Raw genomic sequence first — 23,987 nt, 5'->3', positions numbered from 1 at the left:
CTTACAACATAGGAGGTATTAGATGCTATTGTATTACTCTATTGTTAATGAGAAAATTAATACATTAAGGACGGGCTATACAACTACTTGTATTTCATATGTCGTACTTTTAGTTTCTCGTTATGGTATCAGAACAGTTCCAAGCTTAACAGGTTCTCTCTTATGTCTTTCATGGCTGGTCTCATAGCCTCCCTATTGATCCTCTACGGACTAAATATACTACCATGGCCTAAATACCCATACCTACTCTTAGGTTCCTCATGTCCAACAGCAAAATCATTGTTCACATACAGCTCACTAGCGACAACTATCTGATTTGGCACCTTCAAATCCTGAAACTACTCTTAGCAAACAATTTCTCTGACTATCTCACTGGCGACACCTGCTGCCCTCCCAAGCTCCGCACATCTATTCTTCCCTGCATCCTTGATCTTCATTCTTGCCACAAAATTTGGGTAACACTTGAGAAGCACCTTCAATCAACTAATTGCTCCTGAGTGATTCAATTAAAAAATGAGCTTCATAATATCTCCATGAAAAACTTCTCTATGACCCAATATTTATCTAATATCAAATCATTGATGGACAACATCATTGCAGCTGGCTCCCACATTAAGCTTGAGAGAGCTCTAGTCAATGATGCTTAGGTGGATCATTTACTTCTTATTTTTATAGAGTTAATGAACCTAGATGCTTAGATCATTGTCCTTGCTTCTCAAATGCAGCAATATATATAACCTTAATCATAGGTTCTTATTCAAGAACCATTGACTCAAGCTTCCTTAGTTTTGGGACTCTTATTTCAGCATGGGCTGATTATCGGTACTGCGACTCTATTTTCTCCCCTTTTAACAAGCTCAAAAAATTGAAAAGAATGCGTAAATCTATGGATTGGTCATCCTCTAACAAAAATTCTAAGGATTTAGCCAAGCTCCTCCAAATTCAAAATTCCTACCAGCATAATCTACAGAACAATCCTTTGGATTCCTCTCTTTCTGCTGCTCTTAAAGAGGTTAATTTAAGTTGTCTTTGTGTCACTTCTTGGTCCTCTTGGATCATTCAAAAAGCTAAGGAGCTATGGTTGTCTAATGTTTAGGATGAGGATGATTTTACCTTTCTCTATAAGAAAAATAAAGACACAATAGGAATGCAATTAATGAGCTAGTTACTCTTTCTGGTACTCTCTCCTCTCCCCAAGATTTCTCTTATGATATTATCCACCACTTATAAGCATTGTTCAACTCTCATAGCTCCTCTAGTCCTCCTCCACCCCCCATTCCTATTGGCACCTGTGTACCTGATAAGTAGGAATTGTGTATTATTTTTGTTGTATTAAATACAATGAAAATATTTTGTTTTATTTGTGTTTGTTAAAAAATTTTGAAGGAAAAAGCAAAAATTATAAATGCTCACTACATGAAAATCATATTTTTGCAGCAAAAAATCCGTCGCAAAATAAGAAAAATTCATCGCAAAATCTGATTTGTAGCGGATTTCTTTCCATTGCAAAAAACCTCGTTACAAAATTATTTGCAACGGGAAAAATCCACCGCAAATATATGCGGCAGAATTTAAAAAAATTTAAAAAAACTATAAATTTGTATCTAATCAGCTGCCCGCGTCCCAATCCTAACCAAATGCATGCTGCTTGAGCCTGACCACCCTCCTAATTGGTTGCCCGCTCCTGTCTGACCACGCTAGTTGCCCGAGCCTGACTGCACGCTAGCTCCTACGTGACTGTTGCCTGCGCCTAACCAGCTGCCTGCTCCCGCCTAATCGGCTACTTGATCGGCTTGCCCGCCCAACATGACCTGCCCGGGATTTGAACATGCACCTCTTGCAAACCAAACCCCTTCTCCGCTTGGTCGTGGAAACAAAATACAACATAAAGCTTTTTTTATTTTTATTATAACTCATATTTGCAGCAGATTTACGACGGCCAATTACGCCGCAAATTTAAGGCAGAAATTCCACAAAAAATTTGTTGCAAAAAGATCATCGAAAATTTTCATCCATAACTTTCATGCAATGGTTGGTAGCGCAGGCAAGAATCACACGCAACACCATATTAATCAACACCAAAGTGCCAATTTCAACGCCTTGGCTCTGACCTTCTTCGAATGCAAACATCGCGGAAAGATCAAATTCTCCCGAGAGAGGAGACATCAAAATTATGGAACAAACCATGGATCAGAAGCAAACTTAAGATTTCATGCTAAAATTAAAATTTCATGCTCGAAAGAGAAAACATAATTTTAATATGTTAATTTATTATTTAATAATTTGTCTTTTCATTGAATTTAGATTTCAAATCAACATATCAACATATAAGATTTTTAAAAAAATTATGTATTTTAATTGATATATCATCAAAAAATTATCTTGATTGGGCACTAATCATAAGATAAAATCAAGTTGGAAACTTCCTAACTTAAAAGTGGGACCATCCGAACTCTTATTTAAGCAAAGCCACATTTAAATTGAACGTCTTGAAAATATGAACCCAACGACATCAAATTCGACTCAATCCGGACCCAAATGAGTCCAAATTTAAAACCTAAAGTGTTGTGGGAAGGTTCAAACCACAATTTGGATTGCCAAACAGTTTTCAAATGTGACATGCTTATAGTTGAATCGAGCGGCTCGATGTTTTGTAATTTTAAACATTTCTTTTGAATTTATAATATTTATTAGGATTTTTAGGTGTGTTAGTGCAATTTATATAATCCCAACATTAATGATTTTATATTGAAAAAATTATATATACTACTTTTATAAAAATTGTTTGAGTTTCCTTTTAAATATAATCCTAACCTTTCATTTTATCCTTCAAATAAATTCTTAGGCTTTAATTTCAACTATTATATTCAATATTTTATTAATATCAAAATGAGTGTTTCAATTAAAATTATTTTTAAATTTACATAGCACTAACGTGGCAGCCTGGCATCCCTCTATATTGCCTTCTACCTTTATTGCCATCTAAAGTAATAATTTTTCCGATTTTCATTTGTAGTCAATTGTTGTTTAATTACGGCAATGAAATTGAATCCACCCCTCTTCGCGCCGTTTCGTACTAACTGGATCGGTAAGTAGCATTAAGTATAATATTTATTGCCTACGTATAATATTTATTGCCTTAAATGAAAAAAATATTCTTCTCCTCTTATATAACAGGTTTTCTCTTCCAAAGCACCTCAATTCGCCGAATCCTCCCACCCAGCTCACCGTCCGCCTTGCATCTCATCTGGTTGTGAAGGTAACTATCTGTCTCTAGCGCTTCTATCTTCTTCGGCTAAACCACGCTTCTATCTTCTTCGATAAGTCTAAATATCACTACAGAAAATTTAGTTGTTACTGGCGGCATAGACCGGCGGTTGTCTAGCCGTCGGTAATAATGGCGGCCTAGCTGGCGGTTTAGCCGACGGCCTAACCGGCGGTTTAGCTGCATATGCCGTCGGAACTGGTTGATTGACGCCGACGAAAATTTCTTTTAATCGCCGGTATTTTACCGGCGGTTATCCGGTGACATACCGACAGTGTTTACCGCCGACAATACCGTCGGCTATGACTGCCGGGTAGCCGCCGGTGTTTTACCGGCAGTTTGCCGACGCTGTCCGGTGGTTATTCGACTGCACGCCGGCTGATATAACAGCCACGATGCTGTCGGTGAAGACCGTCGGTAACATTTCCGGCGATTCTACGGTCGGAACGCTGCCAGTAATAAATCCGGTAATAACCGGCGGTATAAGCCGCCGTTATGCCGTCGGGGAAAAAAACCGTCGGAAAAACACCGCCGGCAATGGTTTCCGACGACGTTTTTGCCGGCAGCTTAGCAACCGCCGAAAAGCCGCCTGTTTTTTTAAAAACCGCCGGTAATACCAGTCTATCCGCCAGAATAAACTGCCGGTAATAGCTGAATTTCTTGTAGTGTATGATATACAATTTTGTAAGTATGTCAATAAGGTTGTCAATATAAGTATTCTGTAATTAAAAATAGGTATAGCCATTAATTTGAACATTTATATTTAGTTCTTTCTCTATTCAATTTGTTAAATTAAATCATATAAAAAGATATGAGACTATCTCTTTATAGTTTTTACTTCATAACATGGTGCATACTAATTATTATATTCATATTGCAGATGATGTCTCTATTATGGCCTTTTTTTTTGAAATAATAACATATGGTTTTAGTCGTTGCAATTTTCTTAAAATCTCAGCTCTTTCTGCGAGTGATACCTCTCTATGTGGATATAATTTCAAACAAAAAATTTGTATATAAAATAAAAAGTTTGACAATAGTTTCTCCTATATTTTTATTCTTGAAATTTGCTTGTCATCCCCAACTAAGATCATTATTTGCTTTTTTATATCTTTTTTCTGTTATGAAAGTTTGATTTATTTTATTATTAATTTACTTTAATTTTTATTCTATATTAAGAAACGTTGTTAATTTAATGAAAAATTATTTCTAACATCTCGGCAGTGAGAATGTCTGGGCTCACCTTAATATTTAAAGTTTTCTATCTTTGTTGTTCATAATTTCTTTATTTGGAATTTAATATATTTTGATTTTAGTTCTGTATGATTTGTTTTTAATTTATTTGTTTGGCCGAACATTCCATCTCACCGATCAGCCATGGAAGATGGGGATTCCAAAGCCATTCTCGAACTTATCATCGACCCTCAGAACTCCAAAATAATCTACGCCAATGCTCAAAAAGGGTTTATAGATTTCATATTCAGCCTTCTTAAGCTCCCATTAGGGACTGCAATTAAGCTTTTCTCCCCTTAGTCCAAGATTGGATCTTTAGGAAAACTTTATGAGAGCGTCAAGAATTTAGACCAAGTTTATTTCATCACAAACATAGCCAAGTCCTCTTTGCTTAGTCCCAATGTTTTCATTACTGATCTAGTGACTCCTTTGCTTCTTGGTACTGCTGCCATTAAAGAACCGACATACTATCTTTGTAATTCTTGCAAAGGCAAGGTAACTACTGTGAGGAATATCATATGCCCAAACTGCAAGTTGGAGATGACCGACAAAGTTGACTTTGTGGTACCATCCGCAAGTCATTCTTCTGATTCTAGAACTTAGATGGAAGGAAGAGCAATGAGGGATTTGTGAGAGAGGGATATTACTTTACGATTAACGACGATTTGATAGTGATGTCACCATGTTTTATGTCAATTAGGAAGATTTTTGAGAATTATGACATAGCGGATGGTATAGAGTTGAAGAAGGTTGTCGTTGGCATAAAAGAGGTATTACTAATTATTAATTAAAGGTTTTGAATTTTTCTGTTATGATTTGAGTGAGTGTTATTAAGTTTTAATATTTTAGGGACTTGCTATTCTTGAAGCTACGTTGGAATCATCTACCGTTCTTACTGATGTGTTTTGTTCCGACCCCACTAAGAAGAGAAAAAGAATCATGATCAGTGAATAAAGAGATGGATGTCTACCGCTTCTATTGATGCAACTTGTGTGTGATCCTACTAAAATATAGTTTATTTTTATGTGTATGTGTTTAATATAGACATGCTTCGTTTATGTTTTATTAAAGTATTTTTATTTTATTTAAGTTTTTTTTTTCCAAAAGTTTTTCTACACCACTTGTTATAGATATACATATATATATATATATATATAGAGAGAGAGACTTACATTGTGAATGCAGAGGAATTCTTAAAATTTGAATCATATACAGATTGCTTTGATAAGTCAGCAAAAAATTCATGGTGATCGGGAACGAATCTCAATGTAAATGAGTCTCGGAAGTTTTGATAATTAAATTCATTCAAACTGTCCATCAGTACCAAAAATTTATTTATTTATATTAAATGTACATACTACAATAAATATAATAATAATAATAAATATTATATAAAATTTTATTTTGTCCTGTCGAAAGTCGCGATCGCTTGATTCTGCCGCACAAATGGCGTAAATCGCATGGTTCTGCCCTCCTCAAAATCCAACCGCACAAATGAACTAAATCGCACGCTATAATATTTCGCAACCCTTCGTGTTCCCAATATCTCTTTATGTCGCACAGACAGGCTGCTGCTTCACAATCCAGAGTCCAAGACGTGGGACTGGAGTGCAGCTGCTCAGTGCTCGCGCGAGAACCCGCCTGCCTTCCTTCTTTTTCGTCCCTCTGGCTGGTTTGGTGGTTGAGATTTGTAATTCGTCCTTATTATTTCCAATAGGAGCTTTTATATCTCAGGACAGGAAAAAGCTCACGTTTTCATTCTATTGGTAGATCTGTGGTTTTGCTCTCCAATTAATGCCACGCGGTTTTATTTTTTAGTCTATCTATAAGTTTAGGGTAGATGTTGGTGTACTGCTTTGATGGGTTGAACTATAGGCCTTTGATGCTTTAATGTCTCTTCCTGGGTGGCTTTGGCTCTGCAACATCTTGTTCTACTTTTTTGGTATTCTCCAACCTGACTCTTTTTCTGTCTACTCGCTGCAGGTCAATTTGTCAAAGATATATGTAAATAAATAACAGGTCAAAAAGATTTAGACATTTATATCAATCGGCGCATTTATGAACCTAATGTATTAAATTGTAATGTTGACATCCACTAATTCTGCTTATAAATCTTTTTCATCGCTTTTTACACTTGTAAAGCAAACTTACGTTATACGCCTATATATATAGATGAGGCACTGTACACAATAAAACATACATTTCTCTTTATTTCAGTTCAAGTTAGCGTTCTTTTTCTTCTTCTCCCGCTGTTCGGTTCACACTTAACTGTAAGTTTATCTTCTTCATGATATTCCTACTGTAAGACAAGTTTGTAGGTTGCTTCTCCGCTCTAGTAACCAAAGTTTCGTTTTCTTAAGCTATGTTATTTCGCTATGTATATTTTTTTATTGCTTTTGTTTATTAAAAATTAACGTATTTTGTAAGATATTACAGTACAAGTTTCACAATGAACCTGTTGAAGTCTCCGATTTCTATAAGACTCAACAAAGATCCTAACTCAGACAAAGTGTTTTTTGCTGAGGTTGAAGAAGATTTTATACAGTTTTTAGCCAAATATATTGATATGGCAGTAAGTCAAGTTTCTTATGTCTTATCATCGGGTAGAGGGGGTTGCAATTTAGAAAACCTTATTAGTTCTTTAAAGCTTATTAGAACTGCATCCTCAGGCAGTTACCCCGGGCCTGATAGAACTCCTGATAGAACTGATTTAAGTTCTTTAAGGTTTATTAAAACTGCATCCCCTGGCAGTTACCCCGGGCTTGATATAACTGGTTTAAGAGGACTCTTTTTACCCTCTTCCTCTAGTTATCCTGTTTTAATTGAAGGAAGTAGCATGAAGACAACATCGGTCTTTCCTGCTTTAATGGAAGAAAAGAGTCAGAAGACCCCACTGGGCGTTCCTACTTCAAAAAGATTTATTTTATTTTAAGTTAATGTATTTAATTGTTAATATATCATACGGCGCATTTAAAATATAATCCTAATCTTCCATTGTATCCTTCAAAGAAAAATCTTAGGCTTTAATTTCAACTATTTTATTAACATCAAAATGAGTGTTTTAATTAAAATTGTTTTTAAATTTAGATAGCACTAAAGTGGCAACTGGCATTTCCGATTTATGGCCATCTACAGTAATAGTTTTTCCGATTTTGGTTACGGCAATGAAATTGAATCCACACCTCTCCTCCTCCTTCGCGGATTGGTAGGTAGCACTAATTATAATTGAAAAAGTATTCTTCTCCTCTTATATGACAGGTTCTCTTCTCCAAAGCACCTCACCAGGCCCAGCCCGCCGGACCTTCTTGTATCCAGCCTGGTGGCCGGCCTAAACCCACCCACCCAGCTCACCGTCCTGCTTGCATCTCATCTGGTCGTGAAGGTAACGATCTTTCTCTAACGCTTCTATCTTCTTCGGCTAAACTCTCAACTCTTTCTGCGAGTGGTACCTACCTCTCTATGTGGATATCATTTATAAGAAAAAAATTTGTTTATAAAATAAAAAGTTTGACAATAGTTTCTACATTTTTTACTGTAAATATTAAAGAAATATTTACAGAACATCTATTGATTTCTGTTATATCTTAAGTGATCATATTTTAAAGAAGTATTAGGATTAATATTTTAAGTAGTCATGTTTTTTGGTGTTTAGAATGATAAAGACTTTTTAAATCCTACATTTATTTTAAGGCAAAAACGAAAAGGAATGGATTTCAATTTCTAAAATACTTAAAGTGTTTAGTCTAAGGTAGTGAGAACGCTCTGTTAATTTAATGAAAATTTTCTTAATATTTAAAGTTTCTAAAGTATTTAAAGTTTTCTATTTTGTTGTTTATAATTTCTTTATTTGGAATTTAATAAAATTTGATTTTAGTTATGTATGAATTGATTTTAATTTATTCGTTTGGTCGAACAGTCCATCTCACCCATCAGCCATGGAAGATGGAGATTCCAAAGCCATTCTCGAACTTATCATCGACCCTCAGAACTCCAAAGTAATCTGCGCTAGTGCTCAAAAAGAGTTTATAGATTTCATATTCAGTCTTCTTAAGCTCCCATTAGGGACAGTAATTAAGCTTTTCTCCCCTCAATCCAAGATTGGATCTTTAGGAAAACTTTATCAAAGCGTCAAGAATTTGGACCAAGTTAATTTCGTCACAAACAGAGCCAAGTCCTCTTTACTTAGTCCCAATGTTTTCATTTCTGATCTAGCGACTCCTTTGCTTCTTGGTACTACTGCCATTAAAGAACCGACTTACTATCTCTGTAATTCTTGCAAAAGCAAGATAACTATTGTGAGGAATATCTTATGCCCAATCTGCAAGTTGGAGATGACTGAGAAAGTTGACTTTGTGGTACCATCCGCAAGTTATTCTTCTGGTTCTACTAGAACTGAAGATGGAGGGGAGAGCACTAAGGGATTTGTGAGAGAGGGATATTACTTTACGATTACCGACGATTTGATAGTGACGCCACCATGTGATATTTCAATTAGGAAGATTTTTGAGAATTATGGCATAGTGGATGGTATAGAGCTGAAGAAGGTCGTCGTTGGCATAAAAGAGGTATTACTAATTATTAATTAAAGGTTTTGAATTTTTTTTTTGTTATGATTTGAGAGAGTGTTATTAATTTTTAATATTTTAGGGACTGGCTATTCTTGAAGCTTCGTTGGAATCATCCACCGTTCTTACTGATGTGTTCTGTTCTACCCCCACAAAGAAGAGAAAAAGAATCATGATCAGTCAATAAAGAGATGGATGTCTACCACATCTATTGATGCAACTTCCTACTAAAATATAGTTTATTTTTATATTTGTGTTTAATATAGACATGTTTCTTTTATGTTTCATTAAAGTATTTTTATTTAAGTTTTTTTTGCATAGTCACGGAGAAAGGTAGCGATTCGCTTTGTAAATTTATTATTTTAATGTCTCATTTTGTAATGTTGGGGTTGTCTTTTCTGGGGCATTCTGAGTCAAATTTTGGGATTGCTCTTTAGTTGTCAATAATATTTCTTTTTTTAAAAGACCTTCTTTCTAGTTTGATTTATTGTTAGTTCGGGTTTGTCCCCTCAAGCATAGCTTTATCTACTCTTTTATTACAAATCAAGTTTGGCAATGAACTTGTTGGAGTTAAAATTTTCTACAAGACTCAACAAAGACTCTACGTTAGACAAAATGTTTTTTGCTGAGGTTGAAGTAGATTTTTTATAGTTTTTAACTAAATATAATGATATGTCAGTAAGACAACTTTCTAATGTCTTATCATCGAGAATATGGGTTTGTTTTGTAGAAAATCTTATTAGTAGTTTAAAACAAGTTGAAGTTAAATCCTCAAGCAGACAGACAGGCAGTTACGTTGGGCCTAATATCATCGAATTAAGAAGCTCCTTTTTCCCTCTTCCTCTAATTTTCCTTTTTTAATTGAATGAAGACTCCTATACAAAAATCTAAGTAGGAGTTCTTCATCCTTTTTTTATTCTAGCCCATCACAATCAAAGTTCTGTAAACATGACAATAAATGCATAGCCCGTGGGAAATATTAAACTTGTAATAAAATTTTATTTTATTGTCTGCTCATTGGAGTTTTGTGGATAAATCGTCAAACTGCAACTTGAAGTTGTCAAAAGCTTTAGCATTCTCCAGCCATTCCTTAATCAGCTATAAGAAACAAAATGTAGAAACAAACTTCTTAACAACAAATGTGGCCATATTAAGAAGTGAATAACTTTGAGAATAATTGTATTTAACATATAAAAATATGACAAGAAAAGAAATGCACCATTTGGAAGACAACTAATATAAACTTTGCAATTTCCTCCTCTGACAATCAAATTCTATGTTAATGAAGTGAAGAAATGTAAATACCCAACATATTTGATGCGTAAAAGAAATTTTTATTCCGTTAGGTTACCTGATGTAGCTCTACGTTAGGTAGCCTATAATATGTCGTCACGTACTCTTACTCTTTACCGCGCGGCTCGACGACCCGACCTGGAACTGACCCGAGAGTTTGCGTAGCTCGGTATTGCTAGGTATTGGTCGATTTTGCTCAACAAAAATAAAAAATATCATTCTGTGAAGACCAATACCTAGCATATACCGAGCAATACCGAGTTCTTTTAGGTATACTCGGTATTGCTCGGTATTGGTCTTCACATAGCTGCATTTCTCGTTATTGTCAAGCAATACTAAGTAATACCTAGCAATACCGAGCCTATACCGAGCAATACGCGAACATAGTAATCCCGGATTCCGGTCCGAGTTGGGTCGTCGGGCCGCGCGGTAAAGAGTAAAAACACGTGGCGACATATTATAGGCTACCTGACGTAAAGCTACATCAGGTAACCTGAAGGAATAAAAATTCGCTTAAAAGAGACATTCAAGAAGCAGAAATAGGAGCTTTTGAGAAGAAATTAGCGGAATTATGTAGTTTCTCGCACAGAAAAAACTTCTAGTAGAATAAGTTAATGCATGCCCCCATTATCTCCAACTACTAAGTTAGATTAACATGTGATTTAGTAGAAGGAAAATATCTATATGGGAGGTTCATCACCTATTGGACTACAAACATTTTCCTTGTTTCTCTATCTTTCAAAAAGCTTCAATTGTTGTAATAGATTTGCACGGTGGCAACCAATCGATTTATATACAGGAAAATTTTTTAACAGAACTGGAATTGAATTCCTATTGCAATTTTCTTAAAATCTCAGCTCTTTCTGCGAGCGGTACTTCTCTATATGGATATAATTTCAAAAAACAAAAAATAAAAAGTATATAAAATAAAATGTTTGACAATAGTTTCTCCAATAAAAAGTTTGACAATAGGCTTATATGCTTTTTTAATATATTTTTATGTGATAAATTTTGATTTATTTTATAATTTATTTACATTAATTCTATCTTATTCTAAATTAAGAAACATTGCCATAATTATAATTTATAAGCCTAGCTCCAAATTTTGATTGAATAGATTTCTTTTTTTTTTCTTTTTTATTTAGATTTATCTTATTATCCGAAATGATAAATTTAATATTAATATTTTTTTCATATTTTAATTTTGTCATTTATACAAGTATAATTTCAACTAAATTATTTTTAATATTCAATTTTATATTTATATATGTTGCAGGCTAGAATATACGCGGCGATAGAATTATAATCCTACGTCGTAGCGTTGTATGAATATTCAGGTCACATGCAGAGAACACATGATTTTTTATGTGGAAAACCCTGGAAAAGGAAAAAATCACGGGGCTTGGTCAAGTTAAAAAATGATTCCATCGGAATTAGAGAAACTACAGTGGTCTGACTCGTTCCTAAGGGCGATTAGATTACAAATGACAATCGAATGATTGAAATCTTGTGACAAACGGAGATGAAAATCTGGCGTCACTTGGTGATCCGTCGGAAGTATGGAGTTACTTGGAAATTCGGGCGTGAGTTGGTAGCCCGATGGTGGTTTGGTAGAACTTCGGCGTCATGCGTTGTTACAGAATTCAGGTGTTGGGTAGTGGTTTGATAGAACCCCGGGGTTGGGTATTAGTCTGACAGAATTTCGGGTGTAAGGTGGTGGGGTTTGGCAGAACACCGGGCATCAGGTGGTGGTCCAACGGAACTCTGAGTGTCAGGTGATGGTCTGTCAAAGCTCAAGGTCTCAAGTGGTGGTCCGGTGGAGCTCAGGGTTTTAATTTAAATTATTTTTTAAATTTAAATAGCACTAACGTGGCAGCCTGGCATCCCTCTCTATTGCCATCTACAGTAATAACGTTTCTGATTTCTATACTCAATTTCTAGTTACGGCAATTAAATTGAATCCAGTCCTCCTCTTCGCGCCGTTTCCTATAGACTAATAGGATCGGTAAGTAGCATTAATTATAATATTTATTTCCTTAAATGAAAAAAGTTTTCTTCTCCTCTTATATGTCAGGTTTTCTCTTCCAAAGCACCTCACTTCGCCGAAGTCCTCCCTCCAGCAGCCGGACCTTCTTGCATCCCGCCTGGTGGCCGGCCTGAACCCACTCTCACCCAGCTCACCCTCCGCCTTGCATCTCATCTGGTCGTGAAGGTAACGATCTTTCTCTAGCGCTCTATCTTCTTCGTCTAAACCGCGCTTCTATCTCCTTTTTTTTTTTGGGACATTTAGGCCATTTAAGGCAACGCTTCTTCTTCTTCATCTATTTTGTTTAAGGTTATCTAAGAGTTGCTGGTTAATTGATGGATCAAACATATATATGTACCTGATGATGGTTTATTTTTATTTTAAGATGTCTTTCTCGGTTCATGTGAAAATTGTAGTTGTAGATTCTTTGATTTATTCGGCTGGTATGATTACATAATGCCAATATCATAATTTTTTTGAAGCAATCATTGCTGCTGAAATCATTTATCCCTTTTTTAAACTACTTGCTGCCTTATGATTTCTGCTAATGTGTTTGGTAATGGTCTCGTTTAGGATTTAGGGTAACGATCTTTCTCTACCGCTTCTATCTTCTTCGTCTAAACTGCGCTTCTATCTTCTTCCATATGTCTTCTATTTTGTTTAATGTTATCTAAAAGTTGTTTGTTGATGGATCAAACATATATATGCACGTGATGATGGTTTATTTTTGTTTCATGAGATGTCTTTCTCGTTTTATGTCAAATTTATTTTATTAATTTTAGTCTCTGCAATTCATGTGAAAATTGTAGTTGTAGATTCTTTGATTTATTCGGCTAGTATGATTACATAATGCCAATATCATAATTTTTTTAAAGCAATCATTGCTACTGAAATCATTTATCCTTTTTTTAAACTACTTGCTGCCTTAAGATTGCTGCTAGTGTGTTTGTTAATGGTCTCGTTGTTGAAACTGTTTTGAATCAAAGTTCATCTGCTGTACTGAGCAATCCACTGACAGCTGAATTTGTAACTCCATTGCAATCCAAGTTTTGGTGTACCAATTACGTATGCCATTTGATTTCAATCTGTTGTAAACAGCAAATTTACACCTACAGCTTGGTACAGCCGTTGGACTCTACTTCAAAGGAGAAAAATCAATATGCAAAATTTTATAACATTAGGCTATACTGCTAATTGTTAGAGATACATAACAGTTAACAAACCTCCATCCTGAATTTTTTATTTTGTTGGATGAGATGAATTAGACGTGATTGTACACATATTTAACTAGCGGAATGGTTCATATGTTTTAAAAGATCATAGTGAAATGTAAGTAAAGCTTTACTTTTTTTATTTTGTACTTCTTGTAGGAACATCCTTCTCTTCAGATCATTTGATTAGGTATGGAGATGACTTTTTAGAGTTTTATGTAGCAAGTATTATAACCCACATTTTTTGATTTCTGGTCCCACCTTCGGTCATCCTGTATTGCTATCATTTTTATGCCATAAGGAATGATAAAGAAGCAACTAAACTCAGAACTTTACAAATATAGAAATTACAGCTATTCCAGTTCATATGAAAATTTTCTTACAGAATAATGGAGCCATATATTCCTGCATTTCAAATGCTGCAAGTCCATAATTTCATCAAATATAAATATATAATGAAGACAAAAGTTCAAATGGATATCAATTTAATTTGTTTGAAGCAGTTTTTTAGTAACTTTGTTTGAAGCGACAAATTGTACATACAGTTGAAACTTTGCAAATATTGTTTGAAAATTAGTTCAAGTTTGTATAAGATACATCTGAAACTTGTAAACTTTATTTAAAATAAAAAAAATTAAACACCATAACTAAAATTTATATAGCTGAAAGGCAAGCAATTGTTCAAAGTAGATTAATGATAATTATGTAACAATTTATTATTGATTTCAAACTATTTCAATTCGGTATGAATTCATAGTTGTAATTTAGAGAAATAGGTTTATAATTTGTTCAAAGTTATGAGATTAAATACTTATTTTTTTTAAATTAAAACCTTTAAATTTATCAGAGTTATATTATTATTTATAAAAAATAAATTTAAGTCATATAAGATATTATAATTTTTCTTAGATTGTTTTAAAGTATGATATTACATTGTTTAGAAAAATTAGGAGTTCTTTGATATTTAAAATTCATAAAAATATTTTGTAAAAGTGGACATAATTTAGATTTAGAATTGCTAGTTGGTTATTATATACATTTTTTTTAAAAAAATTATCTTTTAAAAAATTTTCTTTCATCAATATACATATAAGGGTATCAAGGTAGTTTGTATCCACACAGATGTAACACAATAGTTCCATAGTTATTCTATCCAAATAAAATATAATGATTTATATACCACAATTTCATAAAGTAGCTTTCTATACAATAATTTCAAAACCTGTTTTATTGACAGCTGCAGTCGTACCAAACGCACCCTTCGTTTTCCTCAAATTGGTGTGTTTCATCCTTCACGCATGGCACGCGATGTCAATTCACAAACTATCCGGAAAGGAGTGGGCGGTTCCAAGGTGTTTCATGGCACATTTAAGCGTAATTTTTGTAGAAGATGGGAAATAGCCGAAGAGTTGTTGCCGGTGATGAGAATATCATCAACATATATAAGGAGGATTGTAGAATTGGGCTGATTCAGAATTAGAAGGGATGGATCCGATTTACTATGGGAGAATCCAAGAGAAATGAGATGTACAATGAAAGTGTAGTACCACAGGCACGGTGCTTTTTTAGACCGTAAAGGCTTTATAAAAAAAACATACATGATTAGGATGTGAGGAGTCTTCGAAGCCTTTAGGTTGAAACATGTAGACGGTTTCAGAGAGAGTTCCGTGCAGGAAGGCATTTTCAACATCTAGTTGTTGGATGGGTGGCCAACCGTGATATGGCGCTATAGTGAGAATAGTTTGAATGGTGGGAAGCTTAGCAACTGGACTGAATGTTTATTCGTTGTCTATGCCATATTATTGTATGTTGCCTAGAGCAACAAGATGAGCTTTAAAACAGGTGATGGGTACGTCAGAAAGAAGTTTAGTTCTATAGGTCCACTTGCATCTGAGGATGGATGCATTAGGAGGTGGTGGAAGCTTCATGTGCCTTGCTTTTGAAGCGCAAATAATTCATGAGCCATGGCTTTATGCCACTCAAAATGTTTTGCCGCATCAATATACGTGGTAGGGGGTGATTGGTCGTTGATAGTGTTTTACTGATGAATGAGGTTGAGACGTTTGCAAGGCTTTAGGGATCCCGCTTGACTTCTTGTTACCATGGGATGTCGAGATACAGTTGCTTGCGGAGGAGCTGGGGGTTGCGTGGAATGATTGATAGACAAAGTGGAATTTGTTTGGGAAATAATAGGTGTCGTAGATGAGATAGGTGGTTGGATCATATATAATAGAAGGTGGCGAAGTTGAATTTATTATCTTTTAATGATTTGATAATAGGTTATTTTTGAACCAATATTTTTTATTTATTATGGTTATTTTTGAACGTTTTATGACTTCAAAGTTTGTGACCATTTTGCATCTCTTTGATTGACAAATGGATTTTTTCTTTGGGACATTTTGAGTCCAATTTTGGGATTGCTCTTTAGATGCTAGTTCTGTTTTTTGTTTTTACTAGATATTCTTTCTAGTTTTGATTTTGTGCTTGTTCGGGTTTGTTCCCTCTAGCATGGCTTTCTCTACTCTTTGATTTTAAAGTTGTATCTTGGTTTTTATTTTGGGTTGTATTAGTTGAATTCAAGTTGGATGGTTGAAGTGGAGGAATGCATTTGGCTTGTTCTGTGATTGAAAAGTTCCTCTCAAACTTAAAGAAAAATTTTATAAGATGATAGTGAGACCTGCAATATTTTATGGTGCAGAATGTTGGCCATGAAAAGAGAATCATAATATTAAGTTAAGTGTTACAAAGATGAGGATGCTCAAATGGATGCGTGGCTTTACTCTTAGAGATATGATACAAAGAGAACATATACGTGAAAAGATTGGAGTAGGTGCAGTGCAAGATAAGATTAGGGAGAGTTGTCTTAGATGATTTGGTCACATAAAACAGTGGTCTTCCGATGACCCGGTTAGGAAAATAGATGTATTATATTTGACATATGTTAAAAAGGTTGAGAAAGACCAAAAAAGATTTGGTTATAAAATATTAAAAATGATATTTCTTTATTAGATTTATATGAGATTTGACTCTTAACATAACACAATGGAGAAAAAGAGTATAGTCGACTCCAGATAGTGGGATAAAGGCTTATTGTTGTTGTTGTGAATGAAGTTGGTCTTTGTCCTTGTATTTTTAAACATTTATTATGAATTTATAATATTTATTGGGATTTTTACGTGTGCTAGTGCAAATTATATAATCCCAACGTTAGTGATTTTATATATACTACTATTATAAAAATTGTTTGAGTTTCCTTCAAAATATAATCCTAACCTTCCATTCTATCATTCAAATAAGATCTTAGGCTTTAATTTCACCTGTTATATTCAATATTTTATTAATAACAAAATGAGTGTTACGTTTTAATTAAAATTATTTTAAAATTTACATAGCGCTAACGTGGCAATCTGAATATGACATCCCTCTCTATTGCCATTTACAATAATAATTTTTTTTTTAATTTCCTTTGTAATCAACCGTTGGTTACGGTAATGAAATTGAATCCACCCCTCTCGTCTTCTTCGAGCCGTTTCCTATAGACTAATTTAGGGTTTAGGTAAGTAGCATTAATTATAGTATTTATTGCCTTAAATGAAAAAGTATTCTTCTCCTCTTATTTGGCAGTTTTTCTTTTCGAAAGCACCTCACTTCACCGAAAGCCTCCCTCCAGCCCGCCGGACCTTCTTGCTTCTCTCCTGGTGGACGGCCTGAACCCACCCATCCAGCTCACCGACCGCCTTGCATCTGGTCGTGAAGGTAACGATCTTTCTCTAGCGCTCTATCTTCTTCGACTAAATCACGCTTTTACTTCTTCGATAAGTCTAAATAGTAAATTCGTAAAAAGTTTACAAGATCGTGCGTGTAAATCACTGATAAAAAATATAAAAAAAATTTGGAGTTCTTTGATATTTAAAATTCGTAAAAATATTTTGTAAAAGTGGACATAATTTTGATTTAGAATTGCTATTTGGTTATTATATACATTTTTTTTAAAAAAATTATCTTTTAAAATTTTTTCTTTCATCAATATACATATAAGGGTATCATGGTAGTTTGTTTCCACTCAGATGCAACACAATAGTTCTATAGTTATTCTATCCAAATAAAATATAATGATTTATATACAACAATTTCATAAAGTAGCTTTCTATACAATAATTTCAAAACCTGTTTTATTGACAGCTACAGCCGTACCAAACGCACCATTCATCTTCCTCAAATTGGTGTGTTTCATCCTTCACACATGGCACGCGTTGTCAAATCACAAACTATCCGGATGTTCTTCACCCTCAAGCAGTTTCGTAGGTCTCTCTCTCTCTCTCTCTCTACCTGTATCTCCGCCATAGATTTGAACGAAAAATAATGCCACAAATATATAGACTAAAATCAGAAGAAAGCACAAGTGCACAGCTCTTTTACTTTTTAAATTTTTTTTCTAAATTAGGATTTATTTATGTAAGTTTTTTACTGCATTTTAAAATAATTTTTTAGTACAAAATTTTAATTTTTGTACTAATAAATTTCCTTAAGAAACATTAAAAAAGTCATCCAAATGAAACTTTAATGTAAAATCCAATGTTTATTACCTCAGAAAATCATGGTTACGCCAAAAATTCTTTAACATAAAAGACTTTTCATAAAATCATTAACATAAAAGGTAACGAAATTCACAATTCTCATGATTTTTACATGAAATTTTCTCCTGAACAACATCCGGCACGATAATTTTATTGTAACTGATCAAGAAGATTTAAGGAATCTTTGTATTTTTTTTTCTGCTTTTCTTTATTAAAAATTATTATTATTTTGTTAGATATTACAACACAAGTTGGACACTGGAGCAAGAGAACTCAAGAATGATTATAAAGCTCTTTATGAACACTGAATTGAACAAAGTGTTTTTTGCTTATGTTGGATCAGACTTCGTGTTGTTTTTGGTCAAGCTTTTATGTACCTCATCAAGCCATTCTTCTGATCTCATATCACCGGAAATTCCAATATGCTCTATAGGAAACCTTCACAATAGCTTAAAAGAAATTAAAAAAATCTTCGGAAACAGCCCTCTTCAGCCTGATATTTCTAAACAAAAAAGTATCATTTCTTCCTCTCCTTCTCCATTTCCTATGTTGGTTGTAAAAAATGAGAAGACCATCGGTGTGAGATATTTGATTACGGATGATTTAAAAGTAATGCTATTACGTGAACAATATGTTCTTGATCACCTACCTGAGAACAGACGTGTGGAGGTGGTGGACGTTGAATTTGGTCAAGAAGAGGTAATCATTCAATTAAATTTAATTTAGATTATATATAATTTTTTGAATTTAATTTATATTTTTATTGTTGTTGATGATCCGACCCCACGTAGTGGGATAAAGGCTTGATGTTGTTGTTGTTGTTGTTGTAATATTTTAGGCAGTCGTCTTTATGAATGCTATGTTGAAATCAACGACGGTGCTTACTGATACTTTTGCTTCTGCTGCCCTAAAGAAAAAGGCTAAAGAGATGGATGCTGAAGCAACCCTCAGTTCGTAGATCACTAGTTAATTTTCTTTTAATTAGGGGCTCTTCTGTGCTTCCCATTTCTTCCTTTTTTTTGTTAAGTTACTTTCAATGTAAGTACAAGATAGCGTTGCTTGTAATGTTTTTGGATGACATTTATTGCTAAGTTGTCCTCCTCTATGATGCCATTTTATTGGATTATTTAGAGCCAGTCTTTCTCTATAGTAATTTTCTTTTATCTTTATGAATTCAAAATTTGTAATTACTCTCTCTCTTTGATTAAAAAATGAAAGGAAAAAAAAATCTGTTGTATCCCAACAATAAAGATATAAAATATTTTGCTAGACTTTTGATGTTATCTATCTTCAAATAAAATAAAAATTCATTAGAAATAGGGGTTTAAAGCTCTAACTATATATATACAAATTATAAATTTTATATTTATAAAATATTTCACTAGAATGTCTACTTTATTTTGCATTTACTTAAGAAAATAAGACATAGCTTTAAAATTTCTTAAATATACTCTTTTTACTTAATTAATCTTCTATTAAACTCTTATATTCTTTTAGCTTGTGAGCCTCTTATTTAAAAATATTATAAATATGTTTCACTTAGAGTTTGTACTAACCCTGACCTGATGGCGCCCCCGAAGCATTAGCAATCTCAGCTAATGCTTAGGAAGAGATATAACTAAGCTAGGGCTTGCCACAAAAAAACATCGCAATCAAGCATCATTGAGTCATCAAACATCTCACCTTAATCATTCAAACGGACCTAAACTATAAATTTTGCGTGAGAAGTTTACACTCACAGATGCAGAAAATACAGAAAGGAAACTCAAAGAATAACGGCCAATGCACAAAAATGAATTATATGCTCAAAAGAAAATGCCCAATTCCCATAATATGGAGCCAGAAGGAATTATACATATATATCACACAAAAAATATTCCGAGCCAACCGCCATCAATAAAAAAATAACTAGGCAGTCCTCTTTGCCTTGATTTCTAAGGCTTCCTTTGGTTGTCATTTCAATTGGTGAAATTTTTACTATTTTAATGTTTGTTTCCACAACTTTTTCAAAAGACCTTTTGCTATACCTCTGTATTTTCGCCGATTTGAGAAGAAAAAAAATTTTACTTCTCCGTTGTAATACTCCGTTTAAGAATGAAAAAAATGCAGGGGGAATCAAACGAAACCTAAAACATGTACGTTCAAAACATTTCCGGTGCACGCCAATATACGTTTACGAACATCAATCAATCGATTCAAGCCATATCTTGTATGTGTTGAATTCATCTATTGATCTGCTGAAGCTTCTGACAACTGTGGGAGATCATGTTGAGAAACTCTCATGGGTTTCCAGTCGGATTCTTCTTTTAGCTGACGGAGCGCAATGAACTGAAGCGCTTCGCTGTGCACTTGATAAATGTAGCAAGCCCACGGATAAGAATCTGGAGCACTCCACACCATTTGTTCTTCAAATTCTGTCTCTATTGCCAATTCCGCACTTACGCAATATGCAGAATCAAGTGGGGGCTCCTCAAAATCAGAAACTGCTACACAGCCAACTGCAATGAACCCATCTGGAGGTCTTGGAAGCCAAATGGACAAAGGTGAATTGTAGTCATTGGAACAGTTCCTCCATACCTGGAAAATGAAGTGAATTACTCTGAAATACTTGAGAAATATCAAGTTAAGCTACAAGAAACTTTTTATCTCAAATAATGGATATTGCGCTTGATTGTCGATATTGAACAGATAAATAATACTTTCTAATGATTTTCCAGTTAAAATATGAAGAAACTGAAACATGAAAGATCAAATCCAGCTGATGACCTCTAGCTTCTCATTAATCATTCTATGCAGACACCGAATGCCGTCTGGAGACCAATCAATATGCGCCATGTCACCCCTTCGCTCGGTACCGCTGACGTGACACATTCTGGTTGGTCTCCGGGCGATGTTCAGCATCCTGCCTCCACACAATAATTTTTCCCTCATTCTAAAGGGGTTAGTCTGGTTGTTTTTGTTGTTGTTAGTGGTAGTGTGTACTTTCTATTGAGCAAAAATTAATTTCATGCGGGGTATTTACTAAGTCAAAGACAAACTAAAAAAAAGCTTTTTACTGCAAAATGACATGGTAGAAATCTTAAAAAGATTGCGCCGGTACAGAGGGTGGATAGGAAATACTCACTAGGTCATAACCCACAGGGAGCGAGAAGTTTCCAGCAGATTCCCTGTAGATTGCCGCTACATGAGGTTGATGATTTCCTATATGAGCCACATCCCCAACAGAAACATATCTATAAAAAGTCATCCCACACTTAGATGCAGACAATATGAAATCAAATAACTTAAACAGCTTACAATACGGGCATTTGCTTTAAGTATTACCGGAATAATAAGAGCATCACGTCAGACTCAAGCCCTACTGAAGCTTGAGTCTGAAGGTTAATTTACCCATTTGGATAGAAAATAGAAAAAGAAGAAAAAAAAAAATACCCATTTGGACAAAAAGGTCTCCAAATGCTGCATATGGTACCATCATCAACAACCTGAATAATCATTGTAAATAGGAGGTGAAACGATTAGTGATTGAAGATGAATGGGACAGAGCTCAAAAGAGATTTTAAACTTTTTGAATGCTACCTGCTTTGGAAATAATGTACATCTACTTTTATATTCTTGTTCACTGCTCCATATCTTCCGAAAATTCACACAATGCTTCTTGAATCTCATCTCATCAGAAAGTGAACCAGCCGAAGAGAGTCCTCTTGGTTTGATCATAGGTTTAATGCTTTTATAGGAATCCCTCCCGTTTGATTCATCCCAGGCAAATTGGACATGGCGCTGGCTTGAAGGAACCTGTTCATTCATTTATTTCATGATTCAGTATAGCAAATTCTCCATGAACTATGCCAGTCATTCTTATGGAAGCATTTTAAATGGAAAGCGAACCTTCAAAGTCAGGACTTCCAAATCAGATTGGCGAGCAGCTTTCCACATTCTCCGTATGCAACTACAAATCATAACAGCTTGAGGTTCTTGTCCTTCCTCTTCATCTACATTGCACCTGACAACTCGTACAAAGCTTTCTGACTTCCTAAAGTGCTTGAGATGGATGATCAAATGTGATGGCTTATTATGACCTGCTTTGGCTAATTCTAGTGCCAGAAGCTCTTCCCAAGGCACATCCCAAACAATCTTTGAGGGTTTTCTATCCAATTTTTCAAGTGATAAAGACTAGAAAAAAAAAGACTGATTATTATAGTAGAAACTATCAATGGATCCAAACAATTCTAAAAATAATTGCAACCTAACCTGAAGTAGCATGACACGCTTGCTTGTTACCAGAACAATCCTTTGGTATGGCACAATGAAATGATCTTCATAAAAATCAGACCAAGCATATTTTGAAGGCTCTTTGAATAGATCAGTACAACTCAGGTGTCTACTGGCTTCCGCTAAATAAAGAATCATCTGCAAGATAAATATATAATTAGATAGACATATAATTAGGTGCAATGACTTCTTTTATGCAATGGCTTCTTTGATCAAAATTCAAACGAGTTAGAGAGAAAAGTTTGAGAAAAAAAGATTGAATGGAACCACTGAACTTCCACCACACTATTACTGTGATGTTTATAACAATTATCTCAGCAGCTGCAGCAGTAGCACCAATATAATACCAACTAATTGGAGTTTGCTTCGTGAAAGCTTGACTGATGACGACATCGTTAGAGATTTCAACACGTGTATCATTGGAGACACCGCAGATCGACAGCTAAGATTAGGAGCTTATATTTTTTTGTCATTTATGTAGTAGTTTATTTTATTTTCAGTTTTTACTGTTTTACCCTTATGGGTGGTCATTTGATGTTGTAATCCCGAGGGTATTTTATTCTTTTTTTTTCTTTTCTTTTTGATGAGACCTATATATACGTCATTTCTATTATATTTGGGAGGAGGAATATTGATATGAAATTTCAACTTTGATTTTGGATCTCTTTGTGAGTTTTAGAGTGGTGAAGCCTAGGAGAGGCTCAATTGAAGTACCCAACAGCCCCAGTGGGTGAGCTCTTGGTTTTTCCTCGATCTCTTCTTCTTCTTCCCCTAATCTCCACACCCGAGCTCCCCTCCTTCCTCCATACCCGATGGCCACCATCACCTCCCTTCCTTGTGTTAGCCCCACCTCCCAACCTCATCACCACTGTGATGCGGGCCACCGCCGACGCCGACCGGCAGAGGGAGGGCCGGCTACCCCGCGGCGCGCGGAAGCAGCCGTCTTCTTCCCCTAATCTCCACACCCGAGCTCCCCTCCTTCCTCCATACCCGATGGCCACCATCACCTCCCTTCCTTGTGTTAGCCCCACCTCCCAACCTCATCACCACTGTGATGCGGGCCACCGCCGACGCCGACCGGCAGAGGGCGGGCCGGCTACCCCGCGGCGCGCGGAAGCAGCCGGAATGGGCACCGCGCCGTTCGATCTGCCGAAGCAGGGACGCGGAGCGGGACGGGGCCGATCGGCTTGAGCGGAACCGGTCCATTTCTGGACCGGTTTGGCTCAGGTCTAGCCTGAGCTGGGCGGTTCAGTTTGGGCAGCCAACTAGTGGGTTTGGTTGGGTCTTTTGCTTGCTATAAGTAGGGATTAAGGGGGGATTTCTAGGGTTATGCAAGATTTGAGTTTTCTCTTAGCCTCCTTAGTTTCTTTCTCTTGTTGATAGAAGTTTTGGAGGGGGAGATGAGCCAATGGAAGGAGGAAGTGGGGGAGAAACTTTCGTCGTTGGAGGGAAAATTCTCAACCTTAGAGGAGAGATTTGGGGGAATGGAAGAGATGATCCGTAAATTGGTAGAAGCCCAAGTTGTTCAATCAAATTCTAAGGAAA

The 23,987-nt window shown here is 35.2% G+C and overlaps 2 protein-coding genes across 15 annotated transcripts in view; one reads left to right on the top strand and one right to left on the bottom strand.

The window, feature by feature from the left end:
• Window positions 1-6,019: 6,019 nt before the first annotated feature.
• On the top strand, window positions 6,020-19,293 carry LOC110092032. 14 transcript variants are annotated; one of them, XM_028693703.1, is made up of 6 exons: window positions 6,020-6,188; window positions 7,757-7,880; window positions 17,218-17,349; window positions 17,782-17,894; window positions 18,407-18,869; window positions 19,009-19,293. In XM_028693703.1, the coding sequence occupies exons 1-5, from the start codon at window positions 6,051-6,053 to the stop codon at window positions 18,476-18,478; spliced, it is 579 nt and encodes a 192-aa protein (XP_028549536.1). In that variant the 5' UTR covers window positions 6,020-6,050; the 3' UTR covers window positions 18,479-18,869; window positions 19,009-19,293. The 14 variants fall into 14 exon arrangements, with proteins under 14 accessions (XP_028549536.1, XP_028549544.1, XP_028549534.1 ...); XM_028693711.1 differs by having other exon boundaries at window positions 17,782-17,898; XM_028693701.1 differs by having other exon boundaries at window positions 17,776-17,894.
• Window positions 19,294-19,953: 660 nt separating this feature from the next.
• LOC110092030 overlaps window positions 19,954-23,987 on the bottom strand; it is an 83,579-nt gene continuing 79,545 nt past the window's right edge. The window contains exons 25-30 of the mRNA XM_020816375.2: window positions 22,422-22,580; window positions 22,059-22,343; window positions 21,750-21,965; window positions 21,603-21,655; window positions 21,295-21,403; window positions 19,954-20,747 (exon numbers count right to left, since the gene is read on the bottom strand). Of these exons, the coding sequence (XP_020672034.1) occupies window positions 20,397-20,747; window positions 21,295-21,403; window positions 21,603-21,655; window positions 21,750-21,965; window positions 22,059-22,343; window positions 22,422-22,580 (1,173 nt within the window). The 3' untranslated portion in view covers window positions 19,954-20,396. The remainder of the gene's footprint in view (window positions 20,748-21,294; window positions 21,404-21,602; window positions 21,656-21,749; window positions 21,966-22,058; window positions 22,344-22,421; window positions 22,581-23,987) is intronic.

Source organism: Dendrobium catenatum, unplaced genomic scaffold, assembly GCF_001605985.2.
Source record: "Dendrobium catenatum unplaced genomic scaffold, ASM160598v2 fragScaff_scaffold_43, whole genome shotgun sequence".
Lineage (NCBI taxonomy): Eukaryota > Viridiplantae > Streptophyta > Magnoliopsida > Asparagales > Orchidaceae > Dendrobium > Dendrobium catenatum.
Note: the sequence above shows the minus strand (reverse complement) of the source record. Positions and strands in the feature narration are given on the sequence as shown.

What these genes read in the sequence shown, in the direction of transcription:
- LOC110092032 (XM_020816363.2), top strand. Translation starts at nt 8,434, where the DNA reads ATGGAAGATGGAGATTCCAAAGCCATTCTCGAACTTATCATCGACCCT. An exon ending in TCGTCGTTGGCATAAAAGAG is followed by an intron (nt 9,064 to 9,145) that starts GTATTACTAATT and finishes TTAATATTTTAG; the next exon opens with GGACTGGCTATTCTTGAAGC.